Genomic DNA, 27,358 nt, shown 5'->3' with positions numbered 1-27,358 from the left:
TGTTGTGGCCTCTCCCGTTGCGGAGCACAGGCTCCGGACGCGCAGGCCTAGCGACCATGGCTCACGGGCTTAGTTGCTCCGCGGCATGTGGGATCTTCCCGGACCAGGGCACGAACCCGTGTCTCCTGCATCGGCAGGCGGATTCTTAACCACTGCGCCACCAGGGAAGCCCGAAAAATTACATTTTTGTTCACTAACTTGTAAATAAAATTTGGTATTTCCTTCAATTATGAGCATAGGCCCCAAATCATAGCACTATTAGCTGATTCTACAACTTCATTACCAATAGAAATCACAAATATTTTCACATCACAGCACCGATGTTACAGTATCTTAAAATATTATATTGATCATCACTTCAGAATGACAGACATTCTCAAACCCACCACTGGACAGTGTGGCAACTATGGCACAGATTTCTATTTTTAATGTTTTGATTATAATCGCAATAGCACTGTGTGTTCTTATGCTTTTATTTTATGCATTTAAAAGTAATATTCTGAAAAGGGATCCATAAGCTCCACCCAGGGCCAGATGGCAAAGTACCCAAAAGGCCCCAGATGCATCAGGGCCCTGCCACTCCAGTGGGTCCTAGGATTTTCACATCCCCCGACGTGCTGACTGCGCGGTCTCCATCCCACCCAGATTTCTCCCCTGAATGTCCCACCAGCTTGCCATCGCCACCCGGGCTTCCAAAAGCATCTCAGGCAGAAGCATCCAACACATAACCCTTGATTCCCCAGCTCCCACAGCGCCCCGTCCCTGCCTCCCCACCCCGTTCTCCTCCCTCTTTCCCATCACAGTAAATGGCCTCACTCAGTACTTCAGCCCCAAACCCAGACTTCATCCTTGACTCTTTCTGTCACCCACCGCACTCAATCCACTAGCAAGTCCTGGTCACTATGATCCCAATGTGAGTTGCCAATCTGTTCACTTCCCTGCACCCTGCGCCAGGCTGCCAGCATACCCACAGGTCATCCTCCCTGCCGTGCCTCTATCAACGCTCTGGGGATTCGAACATGTGGCCCAGCGTGTATTCGTGTGCATAAGCGTAAGCAGAGCTATACTGAGGCTGCTCTCGGATTATCCCATGTGTCACAAGCCTGGTTTGAAATGTAGACTCCCAGGCCCTGAGCTTCGGCTCCACACAAACAGCAAGTTTATTCCTGCCATGAGACCTTCTCAAGTCTCTCCCCGTCTCATGTGCGGATGGTCAAACTGAGACCCAGAAGACTTGCCAAAGTTCACCAGCTGGTGAGCTGTGTTCCAAGACTCCTCAGGTCTGCAGAGCAGGGTAGCTTGGGATCCTCTCGAGGGATGGGAGCTCCCTAAGCACTCTTATTAGTCCCTCACTTGTCCTGTGGCTGCCGATGGCTGGGTGGGGCGAAGGCCACCCACAGCTGGGGCCCATCCCCCAATTTGCCATGCATGCTCATGGGCCCTAGGATGGGTAATCTGGGCAAGATGGGTACCGTTCAGCCAGCCCGCAGCTCTGGTGACTGATGTCAGCCTGTGTGGTGGGAGCTGGGCCCAGCCTGGGTTCAGGCACCAGCTGGAAGGGTGGAGGAAGGACCCCCATGGAGAAACAGGCCCTGGTGGGATCTGCCATGCCGCGCCCACCCCCCGTAGGACTGGACCTCCCCATTCTCTGCCATCCTCATGCTGGTAAACTCTCAGAGCTGAGATGGGGGGAATGGGGCTCTGAACTCCCACCACCCCTCTGGCCTGCAAAGAGGCTGATCTTTGGCCCTTGAGCTACCCCCTTTCCCCTTGGCCCTGGGTTTGACTTCTGGTCTGCTACGCTCTAGCTGTGGGCCTCTAGCAGGTGAGGGCTACCTTTCTCTGAGCCTCACTTTACCAACCTGTGACACGGGGACAGTAAACCCTGCTCCTTGTTGGGGAGGGGGCATTTGAAAAGGGCCTTGAAGGAAAGGAAAGGAGTTTTGACAGGCAGGGGCTGGGGGAGGAAGGAGGCTACCTCGGACAGACTAGGGATGAGCATGTAGGCATAAGCAGCCTCAGTGGCCAAGGGGATCTGCTCAAGCCAGCTTTTCTCCTGCATTATCTAGACGAAAACGACTTCAACTGGTAAATGCATGAACAACTGTGGTCCATTCAACCAATGAACTCTACTCAGCAATAAAAAGGAATGAATTACTGATGCATGCAACAACACAGAGGCATCTCCAATTATGCTGCACGCAAAAAGCCAGACTCAGAAGGCTACGTACTGTAGGATTCTATTCATATGATTTTCTGGAAAAGTCAGAATTAGTTGTTGTCAGGGGCTAGGGCCTGGGGGTAGGGATTCACAGCAAAGGGACACAGGGGAAATTTTGGGGGTGTTGGCAATATTATATCCTGTGATGGTGGTTACATGACTATATACATTTGTCAAAATTCATAGAACTGTACATTAAAAGAGTGAATTTCACTGTATCTACATATTGAGACTATATCTCAATATAAAACAAACCCAGCAACATAAGGTTCTATAAAATGTCCCATATAAAAATTTGTTATAATAATAAATGTGTTTCCTCAAACTAATCCCTCACCCTCTGAGTTTCGTTCATGTATTCACTCAGAAATTATTTCTTGAGCATCCCATCTTGGGATGAGAATTAGGGTGAAGCAGGACAGGCTGAACCTTGACCCCAGGGTAGGAAGGGCAGAGATTAGAGCCTAATGAAGGAGAAAGGGCTTCAGCAGGGGTCCCTCAGGCTCCGGGCCCCAGGCAGGGAGGGCTACAGGAGCAGAGACCGGGCGAGCCTGGAGGACATGCAGGGCCAACTCAGCCCAGCCCCATTTCACATACAGGGAAACTGAGGCCCCAATCAGGAAAGTAACTTGCAGGAGGTTACACACAGGAGCTACTGCCTTGTCTAGCCAGACATGTGGACATCTGGATGGTCAGAGCTTTGACGGTTTTTTGTATGTGTTTCAATTTAAACGCAAATTTTTGTAATGTTAATTTTAATTTTTCGAATGGGTAATATAAGCCCTGCCCTGTTTCCCCTACTCACAGGCCACTGAAGGGGCTTCCAGGTTTCCTCTCAGAGAAACTCTAAGCGTGTACCAGCAGTAAGTATGCTTATATCCCCCTGCTTTTAGTCTATAAGAATGTCAGCTCACCATGCTGCACCCTGCGTCTTTTTTCTTAATATAATTTGGAGATCGTTCTAGATTCATCCAGAGAGACTCACCTTGCTGTTTTAACAGCCTCCCACTGTTTGCTTATAGCTGGGCTGTAGGTTATTTCCATGCTTTTGCCATCACACCAGGGCTGCTGGGAACATCCTGTCCACTTGTCATTAACTCTGTTGCAAGGCTGCTTGGGGATAAATCCCTTAAACCAGAACTGCCAAGTTTAAGGGTGTGTACACTACTGATGTGGACAAACTGCCCTGGGCAGAGGTTGTGTCTGTGGTTCCCACACTGCGTCTGGAGGAGGGGCCCCGAGCCAGGGTGTTACCTACTCGAATCCTCCAACACACATCCACACGCCCTCATCTCAGGAGCTCTCAGAGCTTCTCCTATCAGCTCCCTTCCGACTTTCAGGTCTGCCCATAAGTGTCACCTCCTCTGAGAAGCGTTCCCTGGCCACCCCTTCAAAGGTAACTGCGCCCCAGCCCTACTCCACCTGCCATGACTGTGGTTTTTTCACGGCATGTCACGCATCTGAAATCACTGCAGTCATTTCCTATTTGTCTCTTCCCCCCACAGGAATATCAGCCCCAGGAGCACAGGGCTGCCCTCTTCATGGCCACGCCCTCTGCGCCTCTAACAGTGCCGGGCACATAAGAGGTGCGCAGAAACTATTTGTTAAAAAGAACAAATAGGTCCATTTTTATGTAAGGAGCACCAGATTTCCACTGAATCATTGTTTGGCTGCTAGAAATAAGTTTGGACATCCTAACCCAGCCCCAGCTGCCCCTGGAGCCTTGTGAGAGGTATGGCCAGAAGGCCAGAGTGCTGGGGAGACCACTGGTCCAAGGGCAGGAAGAAAAGGGGAAGAAATGCCGCACAGAGACTGGAGGGCAGGGGGGCAGGAGCTGAGAGAGGCCCACGGCAAGGGAGGGAGCCAGCTTATGGTATCCGCAGGAGAAATGTTCCAGAAACTTGACACAGTCTCGGGGCTCATTCGTCTGTTCAACAAACTCATTCGGAAGTGCCAGGACTCTTGCGGGGCACTGGGGAGAGAGCGGTGACCAGGGCAGGCTGGTTCCTGCTTGAGGAGGGGTGCCAGGTGTGTCCCCAAGGGCCTTACTTAGCCCGTTTAGTCCTTGGTCTCATCGCTCGCATTTCACAGATGAGGAAAAGAAGCACAGAGAAGGTGAGCCCGTGGTGACATCGTCACATTGTGGCTTCTGCTATGCCGCCTCTTGAATCTCTTGCTCGGGGGGAAGCTGGCCCCCATGTCCTGAGGACCCTCAAGCGGCCCTGAGGAGGGACCCATCTGGAGAGGAACAGAGGGCTCCTGCCGCCAGCTAGTACCACCCTCCCGGCCCTGGGCTGGGGCCACCTTAGGGGCTGATCCTCCAGCCTTAGTCAAGCCTACAGATGATCACAGCCCCGGCTGACATCCGAGTGTAACTGCATGAAAAAAAACCCGAGTCGGAACTGCCTTGTTAAGGGGCTCGCGATTCCTGACTCTCAGAAACTGTGAGAGATAATAAATGTTTGTGGTTACTTTAACTTGCTGAACATCTTAGGGTAATCCGTTATGCCACAATAGATGACTATAACGACTGTACTGCTTTTGCAGAGGTCACAGAAGTTAGACCCTCTTTCTCGCCGGCCCTGCCCCCTTTGCCTGGCCCATCACATCCTGCCCTGCCATCCCCAGGCTTCAGTTTCCTCATTTTCCCAATGGACCTAACTTTGTGGCTGTGAGCCTGATGGCCAAGGTTGACCACTCCTCCTCTGCCTGGCTCCAGGCCCTCCCATCCCCTGGGGCCCACACAGGCCCTGACCCCTTGGCTCAAGGCAGAGGGGGTTGTCTTGTTTTTTCTGAGGCACCAGGCCCAGCCTTCCTAGGCTATTTTCCTCCCTGCAGGAGATTCTGTTGCTTTTCTCCTGGGTCAGGGCTCCGAGTAAGCAGAGTGAGTGAGTAGGGAGCCAGGAGTCGAGAGTGTCAGGGACCAGCGGGCTGTTGAGGAGGATTGCGCTTTTCAACTCTCAGCTCAAGCTGCGATTCCCGGCACAGGCCTGGCTTCGCCAAACTTCCAGCTGGAGCACTGAGTCTAGTGTGGGCCTGGTGCATGGCGCTGAGAGTCAGGCGCTGGTCCAATCACAGCTTTGGTGTTTGCTTTCTGAGCCAGTGATGGAGCTTCTCTGAGCCTCAGTGGCCTCATCAGAAAATTGGGGCTCACTGATTCCTCCTTGCAGAGGGGCTGGTGTGGGTGCCTCTGCCGCCTGGATGTGGGTGCCTCTCATAAGCTGGCAAGGAGCTGCCAGGGCTCTGGCCTCAGGTTCAGCTATCCCTTTGTGGTTGTCTGTATCTAAATCTTGATCTTGGAAGGATTGTCTACAATGAGGCCCAGTTGATGAGGCTTCCTTATTCTCCCAAGTGTAGGAATTGGGAGTTTAATCAAGAGGAAGTAAAGAAGCACATTTCTTGCAGTCACTCACCTCCCTGTCACCTGTGCATCAGCCGTTACACAGAGTGGGGTGATGTGTCCATTTTGCTTGGCAAGTGTCTGCTTAGTGCTTGTTATGTGCTGGACACCGTTCTAACCTCTATGTATATTAAATCCCACCCTCTGTGGTAGGAGATATCATCAACCCATTTTACAGATGAGGCACATAGAAGTTAAGCAACTTGCCCAAGGACAGACAGCTCATCAAGGGCAAATCCAGGCTGTCTGGGAGTGACTCTCTCAGGCTGCACTTCAAAGCTGGCTTGACTGAAGTGATCAGGTGACAGTAACCCCAGCTCCCCTCCCAGCCCCAGCTCCACCTGGGGGAATGGAGTCAAGTGTGTTCTAGATGGAAGGAGGCTTTGCTGGGGTATCTCCCCATGCAGCAACAGGGTTTCCTGCCTGCGCGACTCTGGTGTGTAACTCTGATCCCCTGCAGCCTGGAGGAAAAGGGAGATTGCTCCACCCTTGACAAATGAGTAAACTGAGGCCCAGAGAGGCCAAGCATTACCCACAGCTGGTAAGTGAGGACTTGAATCCAATGGCTAAGCTCTTTCCCTCACCCATCCCCCCATCCCCCATCTCTGGTGGGCAAGGCTGATATTGAAGACAGGGTGACAGGGACAGGACCAGGGTCAGGCAAGGAGGGGAGGAGTAGGTCCAGATGTCCATTGTCACTGCCCATCACTGGGAGCAGGACAGAAAGTGGCCACATCAGTTCCCAGAACCCGAAAGCCTCGAGAGCAGGGTCAGGCCCAGGGAGGTTGGGTCTGGGCCCTGATGAACACGCTGGTCTCATCTTGGCCACACTCTGCTGACTCTCTGTGTTCTAGCCACACCAAACATTTTTCACTCCTTCAAAATCACTTTGCTCCATTCCACCTCAGGGCCTTTGCACTTGCCATTCCCTGTGCTTGGAATATTTTTCCCTTCTCTTCCTCGCCTAGGAACTGCTAATCCACTCTTTAGATCTCAGCTCTGTCCTTCCTCCTGGAGCCGTCCCTCCGTCAAGGTTGGGCCCCCTATTATCCACTCCTAGAACAGGTGAGCCCCTCCCTCACAGCATGTATCATGGTTTATCATTACACATGAGAAATTACTAGGTTAGTGTCTCTTCCTCTGCTCCCAGAGGGGAAAGACCAAGTCTTCTTTGCTTACTGCTGAATCCTCATCACCTGCACAGTGCCTAGCATGTAAGCTTGCAGTAAGCATCAGTGGAGGGGATGATGAAGTGCATGGAGGAATGAACACTCCACCTGGCAAAGTAAGTTCAGAACGGTGCATGTGTGCACGTGTGCAGGCCTGTATTTCTGCACATAATCCCAGAGCTTCATAACTGTAAGGACGCATGGATTTTTCATGAGGTTTCTGACATGCTGTGTGTCCTGTCACCAAAAGATTGTCCCTGCCAATGACCCTGGGGTGAATGTAGTCGAGTCATTCCTCCACCAGGGTCAGTGCACTCATCTGTAAAATGGGTGGCATGGAGAGGCAGTCAGTGTAGTGGTTAAGAGTGTGAGGTCTGGAGCCAGCATGCCTGGGTTCAAGCCTACCTCCCTCACTTCCTAGATGTGTGAACTCTCTGGGCCTCAGTTTCCCCACAATAAATGGGGATCATAACAGTCCTCACCTTGTAGGGTATCATGAGGTTCAACGAGTCAATGTTTGTAAAACACCTATCATAGTGTCTGGCACAGAGACAGTCCTCTCTGTGGAGTAGCCACAGCAACGCATTCACCCCAGAAGAGAGGAGAAACAATAACAGCATCTCCTACTTCCCTGCAAGCAGATGCAGCGCCAGGCATGTTCCCAGACCTCAGCATGCACTAGTTATTTGGGCCTCACAGCAAACTCAGGCATGTGCTTACCATTGTCCCCAGTTGACAGATGGAAAAACTGTGACTCAGGCTTTTCCCACACTTGCAGAGCTATAAATCTCACAGATACAAGGTCGAGTGAACAAAAGCAAATTGTAGAAAGAGATTGACAGTGTGACCACTTATATAGGAAACAAATATTCATTGGTCAGGGAGGGACCTGGAGTAGGAGGTCATCAACACAGAATTCACAGCAGCCATCTCTGGTGGGGGAAGGAGGCAAGAGAGGGTCAGGGGCTTAACTGGGTCGGTAAGGTTTTGTTTCTTAAGCTGGGTTGTGGGGACAAGAAATTTCATCTGACTTTTCTCTCTACCTTTTCATACATCTAAAGCATTTCAGTAAAAATTTCAAATGCAGAGAATGAACAGCAAGGAAACTAACTAGGAGATGATCAGGGGATTGGAGTGACAGTGATTTTTTTTCCCTCTGTGTCTTCACACACTTCCGTATTTCCCAATTTTTGCACTCCGAAAATTCGTCAAAAGCTGAGAAAAACAACTGGGCTGTTGGCAAGAGGTAGAGCCAGAACTGGACCCTAGGTCAGCATGACCCCAGCCGCTTTATATACAGCCTCTCCCTAGCTCATCTCTGCGCCTGGGGGACCCATTTACAGTCTCTGCAGAGCTTTCATATGGGGGCTCCCCTCAGCTGCTTGGGAGTCACCTTCCATCCTTCAGCCCTACTTGGTAGACCAGCGAGTGATGGACTGGAGTCAGGAGTAAAGGGTCACAAGGCTCTGCCAGCCTGAGCTTCTGAGGCTCTGTTCCTCTGTCCAAAGGAAGCCGTTTTGCTTTCAGCTTCAAGAGTCCCGAGTCATCTCCTCACCTGCAGAGCCCACCAGATCTCTGCATGCTTTACTTCATTTTGTCCCCACCTGAGGTACTTGTTTCATGCTCCCCACTTGGTAGATGAGGAAACTGAGGCCCAAGGAGGAGAAAAAGGGACTTTCCCAAGATCACACAAGGTAAGACACAGAGAAGTTGGAGTCGGGTTCCTGTGCTGACTCCAAGATGGATTGCCTTCCTGTGCTGAGCATCCCAACCATGTTTTCAACAGCTGGCTTCCCTGGGCTCTGACTCTATGCCGGGCGCTGTCTTCATCCCTGCACGTATATTAGTTCATTTAATCTCCACGACAACCTGCAAAGCGGCTTCTACTAGTGTCCTTGTTTCACAGACAAGAAAGCCGAGACACAGACTGGCAAAGTGATTGAGAACACACAGCCAGCAAACAGTAGAGATGTGATTCAGATGGAGTCAGTGGGGCCCCAAGGCCCACGCTCAGTCTCTGTGGGATTTACCCCAGGCCCTGGGCCAAGGATGGATGTTGTAACAGTGAGGACGCCTAGACGGAAGTTCAGGGTTCCCTCAGCTTTCAAGGGCTGCCCCTGATGACTGAGGTACTACCTGGATTTACTCTGGCAAAAGAGCCCTAGAGAAGTTCTCTTTGGCTGAGGGCCTCCTGGGAGAAGGGGAAAATCTAGCACCTGTGAGTTTTCCCTCTGATGGCCAAGGACCTCTCTGTTCCCCAGGCCCCAGTTGGGTACCCAGGGACCAGGTCACAATGGACATGTCTTGTTTATTGTGTTGAGAGCATGGTTTCTGGCATCAGACAGCCTGAGTGTGAACCTGACCTCACCCTTCCTGGTCTTGTGACCTTGGGCAAGTCACCTCACCTCTCGGTGCCTCAGTTTCCTCATCTGTTAATGGGCAAACAATCTTAGGCTCATTGTGAGAATTCAGTGCAATATTTCTCACAAGGCACATAGGACAGTGTCTGGCACACAGGAAGTGTTCCATAAATGCTGGCCATAACTCCTGTTCTGTTTCTTTATCTTATCCTCTCGCTGGGAGGCAGTATTTTAAATTCCACTTTGCAGAGGAACTACTTGATGCAGGTGGCTTCCCCAGGGCCCACAGCTGGTCGGTGGCCCCCCTGGGACATGACCCCTGACTCAGGCTCCATTCCAGACATTTCAGAGCTGACTCTGGGGTTAAGCAAACGCTCAGAGGCCAGAGTCCAGGCAGAGGTTCAGGCTGAGGGGCAGACCTGGGGCCTGTTTTCTCACATTTCCTGCCCAAGGAGTGAAGGGGAAAGGGTCTGTGTATATCCCAGCCAGGCCGAGCTCTGGGGCCCGGGAGGAGAGAGCCAGCAGCTGCCCGTATGGGATGGCCTGTTCCTTTGGGGAATCCTGCATGAGGGGCCACACTGCCTCTGCTCCCTGGTCATCCCTAAGTCCAGGGCATCTGTGCAATCCATTTCTAGGTTCCCTCCTTGGAACAATAACCCGATTCTTCCAAGAAGTAGATGCTGTTCTCCCCACCCCCCTTCCCCAGCCCCAAACCCTTTAGAGGAGCCAGCGGTGAGGTTAGGAAATCAAACCTCAAGACATTTTGTTCGGCAACCGAGATTCATTTCTTGTTTGGATAACCGAAGGCTGAATATGCCAAGAATTTACGGGCAGCCTGGGGAGGCCGGGGCAGCTGGGAGCCCCGGCCAGTTTGGGAGGATCTTGGGCTGGGCCAGGACCCCACGCTGAGCTCCCGCTGGATGCACTTTCAATTCTCCTTCAGCCAGGCAAGGCCTTGCGACCGCTCGGCCGAGGGGCCGAGTTATTCTGAGGTTTGACGTCAGGGACCTGGAGCGAACAGTAGAGGCTGGGGGGCTCCTGCCCAGCCTCTGACCCTTCCCTGCTTGGCTTTGGGTGCAGAAGGGGAAGAGAAAGAGGCCCCAGCTGAGCCTGGCTGAAGGGTGGGGTGCTAGCCATCGGGCCGGTGTGTCCTGGGTCCTCCAGTGTGGACAGAGCATGTGGACACCGGGGAGGTAGAGGCAGGAGGGATGGATGGCCTAGGGGTGAGGGGAGACCAGAGCAAGAGACTGGGAGAGACTCAGGTAGATGACAGCCAGACAGGAGAGAGAATAAGAGTGACAGAGGCACCCACGAAGTTAGAGAAAGCGAGTCAGACCACCGTAAGAGCCGTAGGACAAGAGGCAGACAGACACAGAGACAGAGAGAGGCAGAGACACACAGAGAGATTGGCAGACAGGACCAGCAGTTCTCGGTACAGGTAAGAAAGTGTATATAAACGTAGGGTAGATAGCTAGTGGGAAGCAGCTGCATGGCACAGGGAGATCAGCTTGGTGCTTTGTGACCACCTAGAGGGGTGGGATAGGGAGGGTGGGAGGGAGATGCAAGAGGGAAGAGATATGGGAACATATGTATATGTATAAGTGATTCACTTTTTTGTAAAGCAGAAACTAACACACCATTGTAAAGTAATTATACTCGAATAAAGATGTTTAAAAAAAAAAAGAAAGTGGAGGGCTCCACGGTTTCTGGGTTCAGAGTCTGCCCGGCTCTCAGCAGAAGCTTTGCTGCCCTCAGGTGCTGGGGGTGGGACGGGAGCCTGGAGACTTGCATTTCCTCACGTTCCTCATGTGGAGGAACGGGTCCCCTTGGGGGGCACGGGAGAGGACCAAGTATGGCACTTCCTGGCTGGGAGGCCTGGGGCGCTGAGGGCATGACAGGACAAGAGTGGGGCTTTATAGAGCACCTGCTATGGGTAGATGCTTTCTGGACTCTGCCTCTCTTGACCCTACATCAAATATCAGGAGTAGGAACTTTCACTCTCCGTCTTGCAGCTGAGGCTCCCAGAGCTAATCCGTGGTGGACTCAGGGGCCAGGCACTAACCACTGGTCTGCACGGCCCAGCGAGGGAAGCCTGCTCTCCAGCTGGCTCTGTCCCCCCCACCCCTGTCCCCCCAATATTCCTGCTGCAGCTCTTCACCCAGAGAAGGGGTGGAGCAGAGCCAAGAGCTGATGTGCATCCCACTGAGCTGATAGCTGGCTCCAGACGTGAGTCACTGGGGCAGAGGCTTCCAGGAGGAGGAGGGAGAGGGAGGAGGAGGGACAGGGAAGAGGAAGAGGAGACTAGTAGAAGGAAGGGGAGGGGAGGGGTGCCTGGAGGGGAGTGAGGATGCGGGAGAGGGAGCAGGGGTGGGGCACCCCCATGCACCCTGAGCATAGGCAGGAGAACACCACAGCAGAGTGCTGAAAGAAGAGAGTAGGTGTTGGGGGGGATTCGGGAATTCTGAGGCAGAGGGGAGCACCCTGTTGTCTCAGATCGGGCTTCCCCCACCTCGCTGACACCCTGCAGAGTTGGAGAAGGAAGGTGGACTTTGGGTCTCGCTGCTGTGCCATTCTGGCAAGTTCCTTCCCCTCTCTGCCCTCAGTTTGCTCGCCTGTATACTGGGAACAGGGAGAGGGGTTGGGGGCACGGGCTGAGCAGGTATTGGCTATGGCGAGCTTGCAACAGGGAGGCTCTTCCCTGCGCCGTCCCAGCAGAACGAATCTTGCTGAGAGCTCAGTCTGGGAGGCCAGTCCTCTCCAGTCGTCCCTGGTCATCCCTGATGGCGATGGTGATGAGAATATTTTGAAATTCATTTTTCTTCTCTTCTGGGAGATTACAGCAGAAGCCAAAAAGAGGCCCTCAAGTTTCAAATACTCTGAGATAAGCCCAGACCAAGAGAATACACAAGAGAAGAGCCAGAGGCAGGTCATGGTCACAGAAGGTAGCAAGCATCCTTGACTAGAGGGAGAGAGATGACTGTTCAGGGGCCTTGTATCTCTGAGCCAGGGACCACATGTCTCATCTGGGGGAGGAAGAACTCAAGAATTGCAGGATTTGTGTTTCTTTCCAGGGAGAACTCCTAATAGAAACAGCCAACATTGACTGAGAATTTACTGTACGCCTGGTGCCTGGCAAAGGACTTCATATGCATCATCTCATTAAATATACATAAAGGTAGATAGTGTTGTTACCACATTTTATAGGTGAGGAAACTGAGGCTCGGAGAGGTGAAGCAACTTGCCTCAAATCACACAGTCAGAAAGCGGCAGAATGGGTCTCGAATCCCAGAAGTTGGGCTCCAGAGTTGGGGCTCTCCCATTCCAGGCTATGCTGCTGCCAAGGAGGTGATAGGATCCAGAGGAAAGTGACTGCCAGTGGGTCTGAACTTGTGGCAGGCTCCACCGGCACAGGGTGACCTGGCAGTAACCCAAAGACCAAAGGGCATGAAAGGGGCACTCAACCCAAGGGTACCCAGGAGATGGCACAATAGACCTCTGCTTGGACCCTAACAGAGACCAGACAGGGTTGGGGACCCCCGAGAATACCAGCATGGACAAGTGACACCCCCTGCCCCGAGGTTACCTGCCACCCTTGGACTGACTTGACCAGGACTGAGCTTTCCCCACCCAGTGGTGCAGGGCTCCAAATAGAGATGATGTTGAATGAAGTAAAAGCCTACTGTGCTACCGTATCTTTGCCCAGGTGAGCTACCCCACGTCTTCTTATGTTGTAGCCGGGCAGCAGGCTGTGAGTGGTGTTGAGTGGTCTCACTGGTCCTCCCAGCCACCCCCTTAACATACCGTTCTTCTCTCCAATTTGCAGGAGGGAAAACTGAGCCTTGCTCATCCACAGCCACGTGGCAAGCAAGTGCTGGGGCCGGGATGTGAACGCAGGTCCACCTGACTCCCACATCAGTACTCTTTAGCCCCATGGTGCTCCAGGGTGACCCCTGCCTGGGATTATCAGGCTACGTGGACAGATACCTGGAGAGGACACTCCACTGCCAGATAAAGAGGCGAGGTGGGTGACCTCCTAACCTGAAAACCATTGGTTTCAATCCATCCTTTGGCTCAGCCAATGTTATCCAAGCTCTAGACACCCAGGGGAGTCAAAGATGGATGAGAGGGTGAGACCTGGGGGAGAAAAAGCAGGTGGGAGGTGAGAGAAGTGTCCACAGGAGAGGGGACAAGGCCTGAGCCAGGGCAGTGGCCAGGAAGACAGGTGGATGTCCTGAGAAGCTGAGGCAACAGGATGGATGGGACCTGCTGCCTGAGCGTGAGTTGGGGGTGAAGGACACCCCAGGGCCATAGATGACCTACTGGCTGGGTGGTAATGTCTTCAACAGGACAGGTGGGCAGGGGAGGGAAGAGCTGAGTTTCAGGCAGCTTTGGAGTTGAGACGCTGTGAGACCTTGGAGAGGAGATCAGGAGCCCATCAGATGTTGGTTTGGTGTCACTGGGGGGCAGGATGGAGACGGTGCTGCTGGAAGTGACAGGGGCAGCCCTGTGGGTTGTGCCACAAAGTGTGAGAGGAAGCAAAGAAGGGAGACTGTGTCCTAGGAAACACCAACATTTCAGGGTGCGGGGAGGAGCAGGAGTGGCCTGAGAGATGGGAGGGCACTTGTGTGCATCCATGCATTCATCCAGTCAACAGACATGTATTGAGCACCTACTATGTGCCAGGCACTGTTCTAGGCCCTGGGAACCCAGTAGTGAACAAAACAGACATGGCTCCTCCCTTCTTGGGGCTCACAGACCAAAAGGAATGCTTTTAAGAACTGGTGGTGGTAGGTGTTAAGGGAGGAAACCAAAGCTGAGTAAAGGCACAGAGAGTGGTAGAAGGGTTGTGGCTATTTTAAATGGGGTGGACAGGCAGGGCCTTTCTCAGGAGGTGACATTTAAGCACTAGACCTGAGGTGGGCCAGGAGTGAGCCACAGAAGTGTCTGGGTGAGTGGTGTTCCAGGCTGTGAGGATTTTTGGTCAATAAGAGAATAACTAAAGAGAATGGGAGTCCCAGGAGGTTTTTGAGGAGAGGATCTAGCTCAGGTTTTTTTTTTTTTTTTTGCAGTACGCGGGCCTCTCACTGTTGTGGCCTCTCCCATTGCGGAGCACAGGCTCCGGATGCGCAGGCTCAGCGGCCATGGCTCACGGGCCCAGCCGCTCCGCGGCATGTGGGATCTTCCCGGACCGGGGCACGAACCCGTGTCCCCTGCATCGGCAGGCGGACTCTGAACCACTGTGCCACCAGGGGAGCCCCTAGCTTAGGTTTTAACAGGACCCCTCTGTCTGCTGGGTGCAGAATGAACTATGGGGGTCAGGTAGAAATGGAGCCCAGGGCAGCAGCCATGACGACCATACAGGTAGGAGATGGAGGTGGCTGGTCCTGGGTGGAGGTAGGGAAGTAGTCGGAGTAGCAGCTGAGGACGGGCTGATGGAGACTGTTTCTAGAAGGATGACATTGGTCAGCAATATTAAATTTGCCAAGAGGTCAACTAAGGTGAAGACTGAGCCTTGGCCATTGGATGTGGGAAGTGGGAGGTTACTTAGGGAAAGGAGGGAATGCAGGAAGAAGTGGAGGCAGAGCTTGTGGATTTCTTTCTTTTCTTTTTTTTTTTTTTTGTGGTACACGGGCCTCTCACTGTTGTGACCTCTCCCGTTGTGGAGTACAGACTCCAGAAGCGCAGGCTCAGTGGCCATGGCTCACGGGCCCAGCTGCTCCGCGGCATGTGGGATCTTCCCGGACTGGGGCACGAACCCGTGTCCCCTGCATCGGCAGGCGGATTCTCAACCACTGCACCACCAGGGAAGCCCGAGCTTGTGGATTTCCGAGAGCCAGGCCAGACGTCAGAGGGTGTGGGGGTTGGAGAAGGGGCTTGTTCTCCTTCCTCCTCATTCTCTTCTTTCTCTTTCTTTTTTAACATGGGAGATACTTGGATGCAATTAAAGACTGAGGGGAAGGAACAGCAGAGAGGGAGGTGTTGTTAGAGACACAGGAGGGCATGGTTGGTTTGAGGAGGTTGAGGGGCTGCAAGGGATGGGACCCGCAGGTAGGGAAGAGTGGCCTTGGCTCATGGAGGAACACTTCCCTCTGAGCCAGAGAAAGGCCCTGGGGACTGGTGGGTGCACAGGTGAATCTGCAAGCGTGGGGCAGCCCCCATTTCTCTTTGAAGTAGGAGGTCCATGGTCTGGTGAGAGGATGGGCAGGGGGTGAAGATGGAGGCCTGAGGAGGAGGTAAGGTTTGGCACGACCCTTATGGGACTGGAAACAGCTGCCTGAAGAGACACACACAGATTTCAAGGCAGCATGGAGCCCCCTGGGTTGGGCTCTGGTGTATGAGGCCAAGAGCTCCCTTGAAGGGGGAATCCAGGGGTGGGATGGTGGCAGCTGGAAGTGCTGCAGGGCAGGAGGGGTGGAGGGCAAGTAGGCAGGGACTATGGGAAGATGGTGAGTGGGGGGCTAGGGAGATAGATGGCCAGGGCAGGAATGAAACAGGAGGTTAAGTGTGTATTCGAGTGTGTGCACAAATCAGCTTGATTAGATACATATAGTGCAACCTCTCCACCTGGGGGATGGATCAACCCAGGGTATGCAGAAGGCAATCCTTTGGAAAACAGGAGGAAACCACCACAACTTCAGTTTACATGATGTCATATCTTATCTTCTTAAAGTTCTATTTTCATCTGTCTCATACCCTGTACATATTATATTAATATGGGCACACGTGCGTAAATTCTAAATAAATATGCGTGTATTGGGGGAGGGAAGCATTGTTTGTTGATGGGGCAAATGATTTGAAAAATTTGGAAACCATGGGTAAGGAGGGACTGCTCCCCATCTTGGACACCACAGGATGCCTTTCCCGCCCCCACCCCACCTAGGGCCAAACCTGCCTCGTTCACCTCTGTACTTCAGTGTCTTGTCTAGGGCCTGGCACATGGAGGGTGCTCAGAGTATCTGCTGAAAGTATGAGGACAGGAGACCCTAGAGTGGTCCTGGCCTTGGGCCAAAATGGCAGTGGGGTCCTCAACTCCTTGATTTCTGCCACGCCATATTCAATTTATCAGCAGAGCCCATTCGCGCCCTCTTCAGAATATACTAGAACCTGACGGGCCACACCCCCTCCCCCAGCCCTGTCCTGTTCCACACCTCCATCACTTCTTGCCTGGTGGCTGCAGTGGTCTCTTCCTTGGGCTCCCAGCATCAAATCTTCTCCTACAGTCTATTCTGTTAAAACTAAATCAGGTGTTTCTCACCTGCTCAAAAACCCTGCAATGGCTCCCGTGATGCTCAGAGAAAGAGCCAAAATCCTTCCCAGTGGCCTCCAAGGCCCGACGTGGTCTGCCCTCCCCTCATCTCTCGGATTTTGTCTCTCACCCCTCTGTCCTCCTCCTTTCTGCTCCAGCCACACTGGCTGCCCTGCTGTTCCCCTGGTAACCCAACTACATTCCCACCACACAGCCTTTGTACTTACTGATCCCTTTGCCGGGAATGCCCTCCCACCAGATACCTTCCTGGGTTGCCTCATCACTTTACTTGTTCTCTGGGCTGAAACGTCACCTCCACCGAGAAGTCCTCTCGGATTATCTGACCTCAAATAGTCACCTCTGGTCATTCCTTGCCTTTTTCCCTTTTTCATTTTGCTTCACCATCTGACAGAATAGATATTTATTGTTCATCTCTTTATTGCCTCTTTCTTCCACTAGTCCAGACCAGGATGTACGGTTCTGATTACTGTTGTATCCCCAGCGCCTAGGATGGGCCTGGCCCTTAATCGGATGAATGAATGAATGGCAGTTAGGGAGTCAAATTTCCAGCTCTGACTCCGCCCAGTCTTGCTGTGTGGCCTCAGGCTCCTCTCCTTCTGTGTCTCATCATCCCAACCCGTACAATTCGGAGACAAAGGACCTATCAGCCTGGCCATCTGTGTCCAGGGCAGGCCTCTGGGGTAGACGTTTCACCTGCTGCTCGCTGCGCACCACCCCCCTGCAGGCCCAGCCCTTACCTTCTGCAGCCACTGTGTGTTGTTCTCTAGCATTTTTTCCAGCTGTCGTACCCGCTGGGTCGGCCAGTCCCCTAGGTTCAGTGCGGCTGCCGGGGAGTCCCTCTGGAGGCTGTTGGAGCCCCCGAAGGCCTCGGGCTCGGGCGGGCAGGGCTCAGGCTCTGGCAGCACGAAGGTGTAGCTGCATTGGCCATGCTGGACTCGGTGTGCCCGGCGGCACCCGCCGGCCTCCTGTCCCCTCCGCTGGGCCACAGTCGTGGTGGCCACAATGAGGAGGAGGCCACTCAGCAGCATGGCTGGTAGGGAAGGCATCCAGAGATGTGATGGCGAGGGGTGTCAGGTCAGAGCCCAGGGGCCGTGCCTGTCCACCGCCTGTCTCCCTGCCCAGTTTGCACCCACCGTGGCCAACAGTGGCCAGTCCCTCCTGCACAGCCGCTGCAGCTGCAAAGCCCTGTTTGGCCAAGCTCCGTCCAGGCGGCTATTTATACTTGCTCCAAATACCACAGCTGCTCCGCTTCCTCCCACCGCCTCAGGCTCCCGCCCCAGACACCCCCTCACCTCTCTTCCCCCTTTCCCTTCCTGCCTCCTCACTCTTGTCCGCACACTGCCATGTGCCTGCACTGGCTTGCCTGCCTCGCCTCTGAGTCCTTGGATTATCCAGGGGAGGCCTGGCCTCCCTGCCTGAGAGGAGGAAAGAAAACAACACACACACAAACCCCTAAGCTGCCCGCTTTGGAAAACCAAAGGCAACTGAATTCTCTCTTCCTGTCTCTGTCTCTCTGTGTCTCTCTCTCCAACCTCCCCCCACAGGGAGGCTGGGATCTCAAATTTCAGCCCCCAACGCCTTCCCCTTCTCTCCCCGCTCCACCTTCCCCCCTTTGATTCCCAGTTAGTCTTGGAACACAGTGAAGTGACCTTACAGGGAGCAAAGGGGAGGGGGGCAGACGGGTGAGGCTGGGGAGGAGGCAGCCTGTTCAATTTGTTTCTAGAGACTGAGAACATCCTCGCAAAGCTAGGGAAGAGGGTGCCCCAGCCGGAGCGGGCTCCCATCCTCCCTTCTTCCTCAGGGCCTGGAGGGACATTAGGCCTTAAGGTGGCCCTGGCTCCGTTGCTGTGACAGTAGAGATTGTCCTGTCTTGAGGCAGATTGTTCTGGGGCCGCCTTTGGCTGGAGTGGAGAAGTAGATTTTGGGGAGAAGAGCTTGGGGTGCAGCAGTGTCTTGACCAACTCCCGAGTTAGCGGCAGCTGGCTCTAAATCCTCCTGCCCCAACTACTGGCCCTGAGACCTTGGGTTGGCAACGTCACCTCTCTCAGCTTCCATACCCTGGTGTGTAAGCTGGGTAAACCCCATCTCTTGCATAAGGAATGCATATGAGTTATGCGCATGGGGACTGAGGAATTTTTGATTTACTTGTTAACTTGTTTACTGATTAAAATCCTGGCTCCATCCCTTATCAGCTGTGTGACTTCGGGCAAGTCGCTTAACCTCTCTGTGCTTCCATTTCCTCTTGGTGAACAGAGAGAAGTAATACCATGCACTTCACAGGGTGTGCAAATTGTGAGTTACAGCAGTGCTGGCACAAGGTGAGCGCTAAATAAATGCTTTTGGTTGCTGTTGTCATCAGTGTCATAGTTACTATGTACCTCCCCTCCCCCACCCTGCTGGAATGTAAACACCACAGGGGCAAGGATTTGTCCTTGGGAGACCTGGTGGCTGGACAGAAGGTGCCCAGGAGTTGGTTGGGCCCCTCCTGTGTGGGCTGCCTTCTGGCTTTCTCTGCTTGTTTTCCCAGAGTGGGGGCTTATCCGGCTGTTTGGTATTGTTTTTTTCCCTTTGTTTTCCCAAATCCTGACGGAGTTTTGAAGTGGGCAGGCTGCTTGGGATGGCAGCAAAGTAGGGGTTCATCCGGGGGACTGAGAACATGAAACCAGGTGTGTGAGGCTTTGGCAGGAAAAGGAAAGGCAGCTGGTCATCAGCCACCAGCATTCACGGAGCCCCGCTTGCCCACCTCTGCCTCAACTGTCTCCACTGTAAATGGGGTCACACCACCTCCACCCTTGCAAGAGAGAAGAATGTTAGTGTAAGTCACGAGTTTATCACAGTTCCGGGCGCAGATGAGCCCAGAGTAAGGGCAGCTATCGTTAAGATTGTGTAGGTTGAGCCTCGAGATAATCTCAGTAAGGCCAGCATTATTATCCTCCCCATTTTACAGAGGAGAAAACTGAAACCCAGAGAAGGAAAGTGAATTGTCCAAAGTCACACAGCCTGGAGGGGCTTGACCCGGAAGTGGCGAAGGTGGGCAGGCTCAACAGCCATGCTGGCCCCAGAGCCCATACCACTTCCTCCCACGTACCTGTCAGTGTGTGAGGACGCCAGCCCCTCAGCCTCAGCCTCCTCATCTGTGCACTGGAGGGAGCACTAACGCCTCCTCGTGGGCACCAATATGACAAGGGAAGCTCCTGGCACAGGCAATGCATTTAATCTTATTGATTGAAAGAAAGAATGAATGTTAATTTCTACCTGCCCCCCCCAGGGCTTAATTAAATAGACATGGACCCCATAATTGCACTAACTCAGAATGGCTCTCTGCACAGAAGAGGAAATAGGATTGTCTGTTCACAGGAGAAATGCAGGTAGAATAAAAAGAAGAGTTCTGGAAAGCCTGGGATATGGCCCTGCCAACCTTTGCACCTTCATTGTAGCACCTCCTTCTCACCTCAGGACCTTTGCGTATGCTGCTTTCTCTGTCCAGAACACTGCCGTCCACATGCCCTCACCCCCACCTTTTGTCAGTGTTCCAGTTACTATGGCTGCCAGAAAATGACCCCAACACTTAGTGGTTTAAAACAAAAAAAAACATGTAGTATCTCTCAGGGTTTCTGTGGGTCAGGAATTCAGGAGCAGCTCAGCCGGACAGTCTGTTCCATTCTCTCATGAAGTTGAAATCAGATGGTGGCTCTGAGCCGAGGTCATCCTGAAGGCTTCTCTCACCTGGGCATCCTCCTCACTCCACACGGTGGTGTCTCCAGCATGGTGGCTACAAAGGCGCATGTCTTCAGAGAGCCAGGTGGAAGTTACATCGCCTTTTATTACCTAGCCTTGGAAGGCATTCAGTGGAAGCTCTACCTTATGCTATTGGTTGGGGTCTGCCCAGGTTCAAGGCAGGAATGTAGATACCATTGTAGACACCTTGATGGAGGAGTGTCATTGTCACAAGAGGAGCTTGCAGGACGGGAAGTGCATTAGTGTAGCCGCCTCTGGGAAATGCTACAGGCCGGAGAACTGACACATGATTACACGACCCCCTCAGCCCTGTTCAAACCAGACCCGCCCTTCTTGGAGCCCTACCCCTTTATCTTAACCCTCCTCAAGGTGCTCAGAAGTTAATTACTTGTGTAATTACTTATCTCCCTCTGTTCCCAGCATTTGATATATAGTATGCTCTCAGTAAATAAATATCTGTCAGGTGAACGAATGAATGAATGAGTGAATGAATGCTTGAGCCAGGCTCTCCCCGTCAGAGGGGCAGGAGGTGGGATGCCGTGGAGCTGCCATGGGGCTGTGGCACCAGGGCAAGTCCCAGCTGACACAACGCTGGGAGGCCTCGGGCAGATCACCATTTGGGGCCAAAGCTACCTCCTCCTCAGTCGGAGGGCGGAGGTCACGAACAGGCTCCACCAGGTCTCCTGAGGTCTCGCAGAGGAGAGCTCTAGGGAAAGTTTACAAACTGTCAGGCCGCTGAGAATCTTTGAACACAGGGCCTCAGGGCCAGTGTTGGAGGTAGTCTGGGCATAGGTCTAGCCAGGAGACGGAGGTTTTACAAAGTGACCTCTTGGCATTCTGGGAAATGGGAGCCAGCCAGTCCCACGAGAAGCAGCAAGTGCCCAGGTGGCAGCAGGCAGGCAGAGCTGGTGCCTAGACCCAGAGAGGAAACTGGAAAGATGCCATCTGGGGTCGGTTAGCGAGCTCAGGGAGCCTAGAGGCAACGTTGAACTTTGGACCTGAAGGGTCTTTGGTAACCAGCGCGCTCTGTGCTGTGGACTCCTGGCCCGGAATTCCCTCCTGAGCACCAGACCCATTCGCCTTCTGGACGTGACCTCCTAGATCTCAAACGGAAGTCCTCATTTTCTCCTCCCCTACTCCACTCTAAATGAACTTCTTCTGGATTCTTCCATCCCTGGGAATTGCCCCACCTTGACCAGGCACCTGGACCAGAAACCTGGAAGCAGGGCCGGCCGGCTTCATGGGTGTGTGACCTCTGTAGTCATACAGGGCCCCGTGCTTAGAAGGGTCCCACACTTGGTTTAATGCTCTGCTGTCACCATCTTTAGATTCTTAATAAGCTCTGAACAAAGGGTCCAGTCCTTTCATTCTGCACTGGGCCCCTCAAATTATGTAGCCGGTCCTGCCAGGGAGACACAAGGCCCCACCACCCCCCTAACCCCATTTGCCATCCAATCAGACCTGTTCTGCCAACATGACCGTTTAAATATTTCTCCCTTCTGCCCCTCTTCACTGTTCTGGGCATACTGGGGCCAGCCTGTCTGGGTTGGAATTCTGAATTTCCCATCTCCCAAATGTATGGTCTAGGCCAATAGCAAATTGGCCTAAGCAAAAACCTGTTTGTACCTCAGTTTTCTCTTCTATCAAATGGGGTTGGTACTAGCAATTATCTGGTAGGGTTGTTAAAAGGATTAAAAAACTTATCCTTGTAAAGGCTTAACACAGAGTCTGGCACATACGAGTCTGGCTCAATAAATGGCAGCGTGATGATGTCATCATTCCCCCCACTGTCACTCTTTTAGCCCAGTGCCTTCATGCCTTGCCAAAGGGAGGATAACAGCCTCAGAACTGAACTCCTGTTAATCCATCTTTGATGCTGCAGTCAGTGATTTTTCTAAGACACAAATCCAGCCTTGACTCCTTTGCTTAAGACCCTTCAGTTTTCAACTCCAAATTCTTTACATGGTTTATAAATCTCTGCAGGATCTGGCCTCCAGCCTCACGGCTCTTATCCTAGGACTTGGTACCTTGTGATAAGAATTGGTTTTAATTTCCAACACTCTCTCTGCTATCTCCAGCCTCAGTTCCTTTGTTTTTGTAGTCACTCTGCTTGGACAATCCTCCTCACATTTATTCACTGGCTTCCTTCTACCTGTCTTCTGGGTCTTATCTCAGGCGTCACCTTCTCTGGGAAGCCTTCCCCATCAGCCTCCCTCCTTTGGTGGAAATAGGCCCTCTTCCTCTGGGACCCCAGGGCCCACTGCCAGTGCTTCCCCATCAAAGCTCTCACTCTGTATTATAAAGCCTTGTCTGTATGACTTTATCCCCCTCTGGTTTGAAAACTCTTTCAGGGCATCAGCCAAACTTTCCATTTCTGTGTCTGTTGCCTCTCCTAAGGTCAATTCATAGTAAGTTCTCAAGAGTGTTGAATGAATGGTCTCCACTTTGGTGTGGGGACTGGAGCTGCAGTCCCAAGGTGGAGGCTAAGGAAATCACCCTTTCCAGGGCAAGGGAAGCAGGAAGTTTCTGTTTGGGGTATTTCAAGTATCTTGCCTCCAAATACTTAAGACAACCCCTCTACCCCTAGTTTATTTTCCCTTTGCTGGCCTACTGTTGCCGTGGAGCCAGAAGGTGGAGAAAATACTCATATCCATCTGGAGACTTTGGCTTTTGCTCAAATGTCTTGTCTAAAAACAGAACTTATTGGCCGATGTAACTGAAAAGTGTAGGGGTATCTGGCTTCCAGGTGCTCAGATGACATTAGAAATTCTTTTTTTCCCCTTTTTCTCTAGCTCTAGGCTCTTGTTTTCCTCTGTTAGTTTATCACCAGACATTTCTCACCACCATCACCTCTACCATTGATGAGGGTAGCTCTAATCTATCAACTTAGCCACTCCCCCCAGAAATGGAGTACCCCTTTCCTGACAGCTCTTGGGAAAGTTCTGGCTTGGGTCACATGGACATTCCTGAACCAACTACTGTAGCCAGAAGGATGAGGTACTCTGGTAGGTCAGGCTGGGCCATGTGCCTCATGGGTCAACCTCATGGGACCCAAAGGGATTGAGGGAAGGGTAGCGTGGCTCTCAAGGAAACCTGGGGTAGAGAGACCAGAAGGGAGATAGATGTTGACGGGCACAGACCACCTGCCCACTGCTTCCCCATCCTAGTCACTCACCAAGTGAACTGGCTTCCTGCCCCCCCGCCCCCAGCCAGGGGAGCCTTGGCATAACCAGGGATTCCACGGGTTCTCACCTTGCATTTAGCTCATGAGGCAACTTGCCCCAAGTCACACACTGGGGTCGATTCTCCTGGAAGTATGGCTCTTCCTGCTCCGGGGAACAGAGGCGGGGAAAATGGGATCATTCTTAGAGAGTCACTGACTGATTTTGGATCCAAAGAAGAGGATTTACTCACAAGTCTGAGTCTCCTACTCCTGGCTTCATGTCCACAATCCAGCACTTCCCTCGCCCACCTCCCTTTTCAGCTTCCTACATTTCAACACCCAGGGTGATAATTGAGGGTTGCAAGTGGGCAGCCTGAAGTGCCCCAAGCCTCTTGTTCTCTACTCTTCACATCCCTGGGAACATGGCCTGCCATCTGCTAGCGCTGCTGATTGCAACGGGGCGAGCCTTGGCAGGAAGCTCTGGGGTTGCTGACCACCGGGCGGATCGTCTGTCAGTGTCCCCAGGAGGCCAAGGGGGGGATCTTTGGAGCAGGAATCATGGTGCCCCCAGTGAGACCTTCCACTCAAGACAGGTCTGTCAACTGTTCCCTGCCTCTGCTTTCTGCAACCCCAAACCTAGAGCCACAACACAGCTGATGGATCAGGAGGGGCCTAGGCTAGGTATTGAGGTCACTCCTGTGACCCACACCTATCAATTAAGAGCTCCCCACTCATGGTACTGAATCTTGATTCCATTTTAGTAGGTGAGACTTGGTTTCTTCATCTATATAATGAGAGATCTGTCCCTCATTAGCAAGGTGATTTGGGTTGGGGGGGGGGCTTCCAGCTCCCAGGGTTGTGTAATAAAACACCCAACACTTAGTGGTTCAAAGCAATGGCAACACCTATTTTACTCATAAACGTGCAGTGTGGGCCAGATTTAGCAAGGACAGCTTGACATGACTCCATTCAACATCAGCTGGGACAGCTTGAAGGCTAGAGCCTGGAATCATCTGAAAGCTCATCCATTCATATAGCTGAGACCTCAGCTGGGGCTATCAGCCCCAAAGACTACGTACGCCTCCGCATGTCGTGGGACGGGGTGGTCCTCGTGACGTGGTGGCTGGCTATCGAGGGGGAGCATCTCAAGAGAATCAGGCAGAAGGCATATGGCCTTTACGACCTAGCCTCATGAATCATGCAAGTCCAGCTTACAAAGTCTCATCCAAGTTCAAGAAGCAAGGGAATAGACTAGCTCTTAATGGAGAATGGCAAAGTTTTGGAAGAGCATGTGGGACGGGAGATGTGGCCTTTTTTGGAAAATATAATCTGCCACAGAAGGGCAGGATGAGAAAATGCCATTTAAGTGTTTAGCACAAAAGTGCTTAATAGTTGGTAGCTGTTATTATTATCCCTGCTCTTATGGGAAAGATCCAGCATCTCTTTGCATGAAAATGTCCTTCAGTCCTTCTAATGGCTAAAGGTGCAGGAGGAAGTGGGATTATTTCCATCGGGGCTGCCAGACAAATTGGCCCAGAAGTGCTCTGGGATTTGTCCAAAGCCACCCAGCATATCAGCACTCAGTCCAGTCCCATCCAGACGGGCCTCGGACAGAGCTCTCTCTGTTGTTAGCGACACTTGCCTCTCCCTGGGGTATCCCCTCTGGCCTCGGCTTCCCCTCTGAAAAATGGCAGGCCTGACTCTGCTACCCCAGAGTTTGAGGGGACCAGGGTGGAGGACATGCACCTCTTAGCTGTACCCCTCAGCCTGGGCCACTATCCATATCCATCCTTTCTCAGGCCTGGGGAGCCCCACTGCCTCTGAGCCCACGCCTGGCACTCGCTGCAGGACGTGAAGAGTGAGGCTGCCAGGTCGAAGAGCAGATCTATTTTGGAACCTGGCGCCCCCCGGAGGCCCAGGGGAGCCTGTGACCCAGAGAACCAACAGGCCCCTCTGTATTTTGTTTGTTTTTATTAAATGAGCACAGTATGTCCCTCATAGAAAAGTCAGAAAATACATACTTAGCAAGAGGGAAAAAAAATACATGTTGCCTGTACTCTCACCAGCCAGAGGCAAAACCACAGCTAACATTTTGGAGTATTTTCCCCCCAATCATTTCTCTCTACATACAGACATGTATATTTTGGGGTGGTTTTCTAGCAATCCCCCAAAACAAAAAATCTTCCAGAACCTCAAAGGAACATTTCTAAACCATTTAAATATTTGTTTTACTTACATTGGTGTTACTTTTTGAAAAACAAAATATAAAAAATGCACAGGGTAGGGCTTCCCTGGTGGTGCAGTGGTTGAGAGTCCGCCTGCCCATGCAGGGAACACGGGTTCGTGCCCCGGTCCGGGAAGATCCCTCATGCCGCGGAGTGGCTGGGCCCGTGAGTCATGGCCGCTGAGCCTGCGCGTCTGGAGCCTGTGCTCTGCAACGGGAGGGGCCCCAGCGGTGAGAGGCCTGCGTACTGCAAAAAAAAAAAAAAAAAAAAGCACAGGGTAATATAATACAACCCCATAAACCCATCACTCCAAATGGGCACCTCTCCACATTTTGCAAATTTTCCCATATATTTTTAAAGAAGTGAAATATTGTTACAGGTTAAGTTGGCATCCCTTACATCCTCCTCCCCAGTCTCATTTTCTCTTCTCCCTGCCCACAGGTCCATATGTATGTAACCATAAATAATGATACTATTTCTGTGTTTCCAAAACTCAAACATATGCTATTAAGCTGTAAGCAATGTCCTGCGTGCACACCACGTTTTCCAGATCTATACAAATTTCACAGATAGATCCCGTGACTGGGGTCATCTTCTTTTCACTGTTGTGCAGCATTGCATCAATAATCACACTATTCTTTATTTATTCAGCCTCTGTGGATGGACATTTGGGTTGACTCAATTCTTCTGTAGTTCCTAACGAGGCTTCTGTGGCTTTCTTATACACTAGCCCTGTACCATGAGCAAGCGTTTCTCTAGGGTATTAATGGAGGGGTGCTCCTTCTGGGATGTGGGGTATGTGCATTGCCAGCCTGAGTAGATTTCCAGTCTGTACTTCCAAGAGGCTGCACTGAGGTACCACCCACCAGCAGGCAGGAGAGTCTCTGCTGCTCAGCACTCCTGCCATCCCTTGGTATCATCAGGCTTTACTTTTGTGGCAATCTGATGGCTGTGAAATCAACGTGAAATTATGTACACGTAATTTTATAACCTGAGTTTCCTACTTAACACTCTATGTATTATGAAGTACTTTCTACAGCAGAAGATTCTTCTATAAGCACATGTTTAATGGTGGCGTAAGCCTCCACTGGTGCAGCCAAGGTTTTCTTAATTCATTCTCTGTTGTTGGACACTGGGCTTTGTTTTGGGGTAGATTGCAAAACTGGCCACAGATTCCGGTCCCTGTAAGCATGCTCCTTTGCAATGTGACTTCCCAGCTCCTCCCTTTAAGAGGTGGAGTCTATGTTACCACCCCTTGAAGCTGGCTTTGGTCATGTGATGTGCTTTGGCCAATGGGACCCCTTCAAATGTGAGGCTCCTGAGGCTTGAAAGAGACTGTGCCCTGGGGCTTGCTCTCTCACTCACCTGGAATCCTAGGACCACAGTGTGAGTGAGCCCCAGCTAGCCTGCTGGATGATGATGGACATGTGGTCAAGTCATCCTATCACCTCAGCTGACATTGAACCAACCCCCAGATGAGTGAGGCCATCCTTGACCACCAGGCCAGCTGAAAACATCCTAGACCACACATCTCAGACCAGAAGAATTGTCCAGTTGGCTCACAGAAAGGTGGGGATAGTAAATATTTGTTGTGTTAAGCCACTGAATTTGGGAATGATTTGTGAGATACTAAAAGCTGATGCAGATCCAGTCAGGTTTTCCCTTTGCTCAGCTCATTAAGACTGTGTATCTTAGGCAGGTTGCTGAGTTTCAATTCCTCTTCAGTAAAATGGGGGCTAACATCTCTCCCTCAAAGTCGTTGTGAGGATTGAATGAGATGGTGCATGTCAGTATCACCCAGTGAGGACTTGGTAC

At 52.2% G+C, this 27,358-nt stretch overlaps 1 protein-coding gene across 2 annotated transcripts in view; it reads right to left on the bottom strand.

Annotated features, from left to right (window-relative positions):
- The window catches only part of ANGPT4 (angiopoietin 4), a 41,862-nt gene extending 23,926 nt beyond the window's left edge, over positions 1-17,936 (bottom strand). For both annotated transcript variants that reach the window (XM_059037563.2, XM_067013357.1), the window contains exon 1: positions 17,155-17,936. In XM_059037563.2, coding sequence (XP_058893546.1) covers positions 17,155-17,463 — 309 coding nt within the window. In that variant the 5' untranslated portion in view covers positions 17,464-17,936. The remainder of the gene's footprint in view (positions 1-17,154) is intronic.
- Between the last annotated feature and the right edge of the window lie 9,422 nt (positions 17,937-27,358).

This window comes from Kogia breviceps, chromosome 14, assembly GCF_026419965.1.
Source record: "Kogia breviceps isolate mKogBre1 chromosome 14, mKogBre1 haplotype 1, whole genome shotgun sequence".
NCBI classification, from domain to species: Eukaryota; Metazoa; Chordata; class Mammalia; order Artiodactyla; family Physeteridae; genus Kogia; species Kogia breviceps.
Note: the sequence above shows the minus strand (reverse complement) of the source record. Positions and strands in the feature narration are given on the sequence as shown.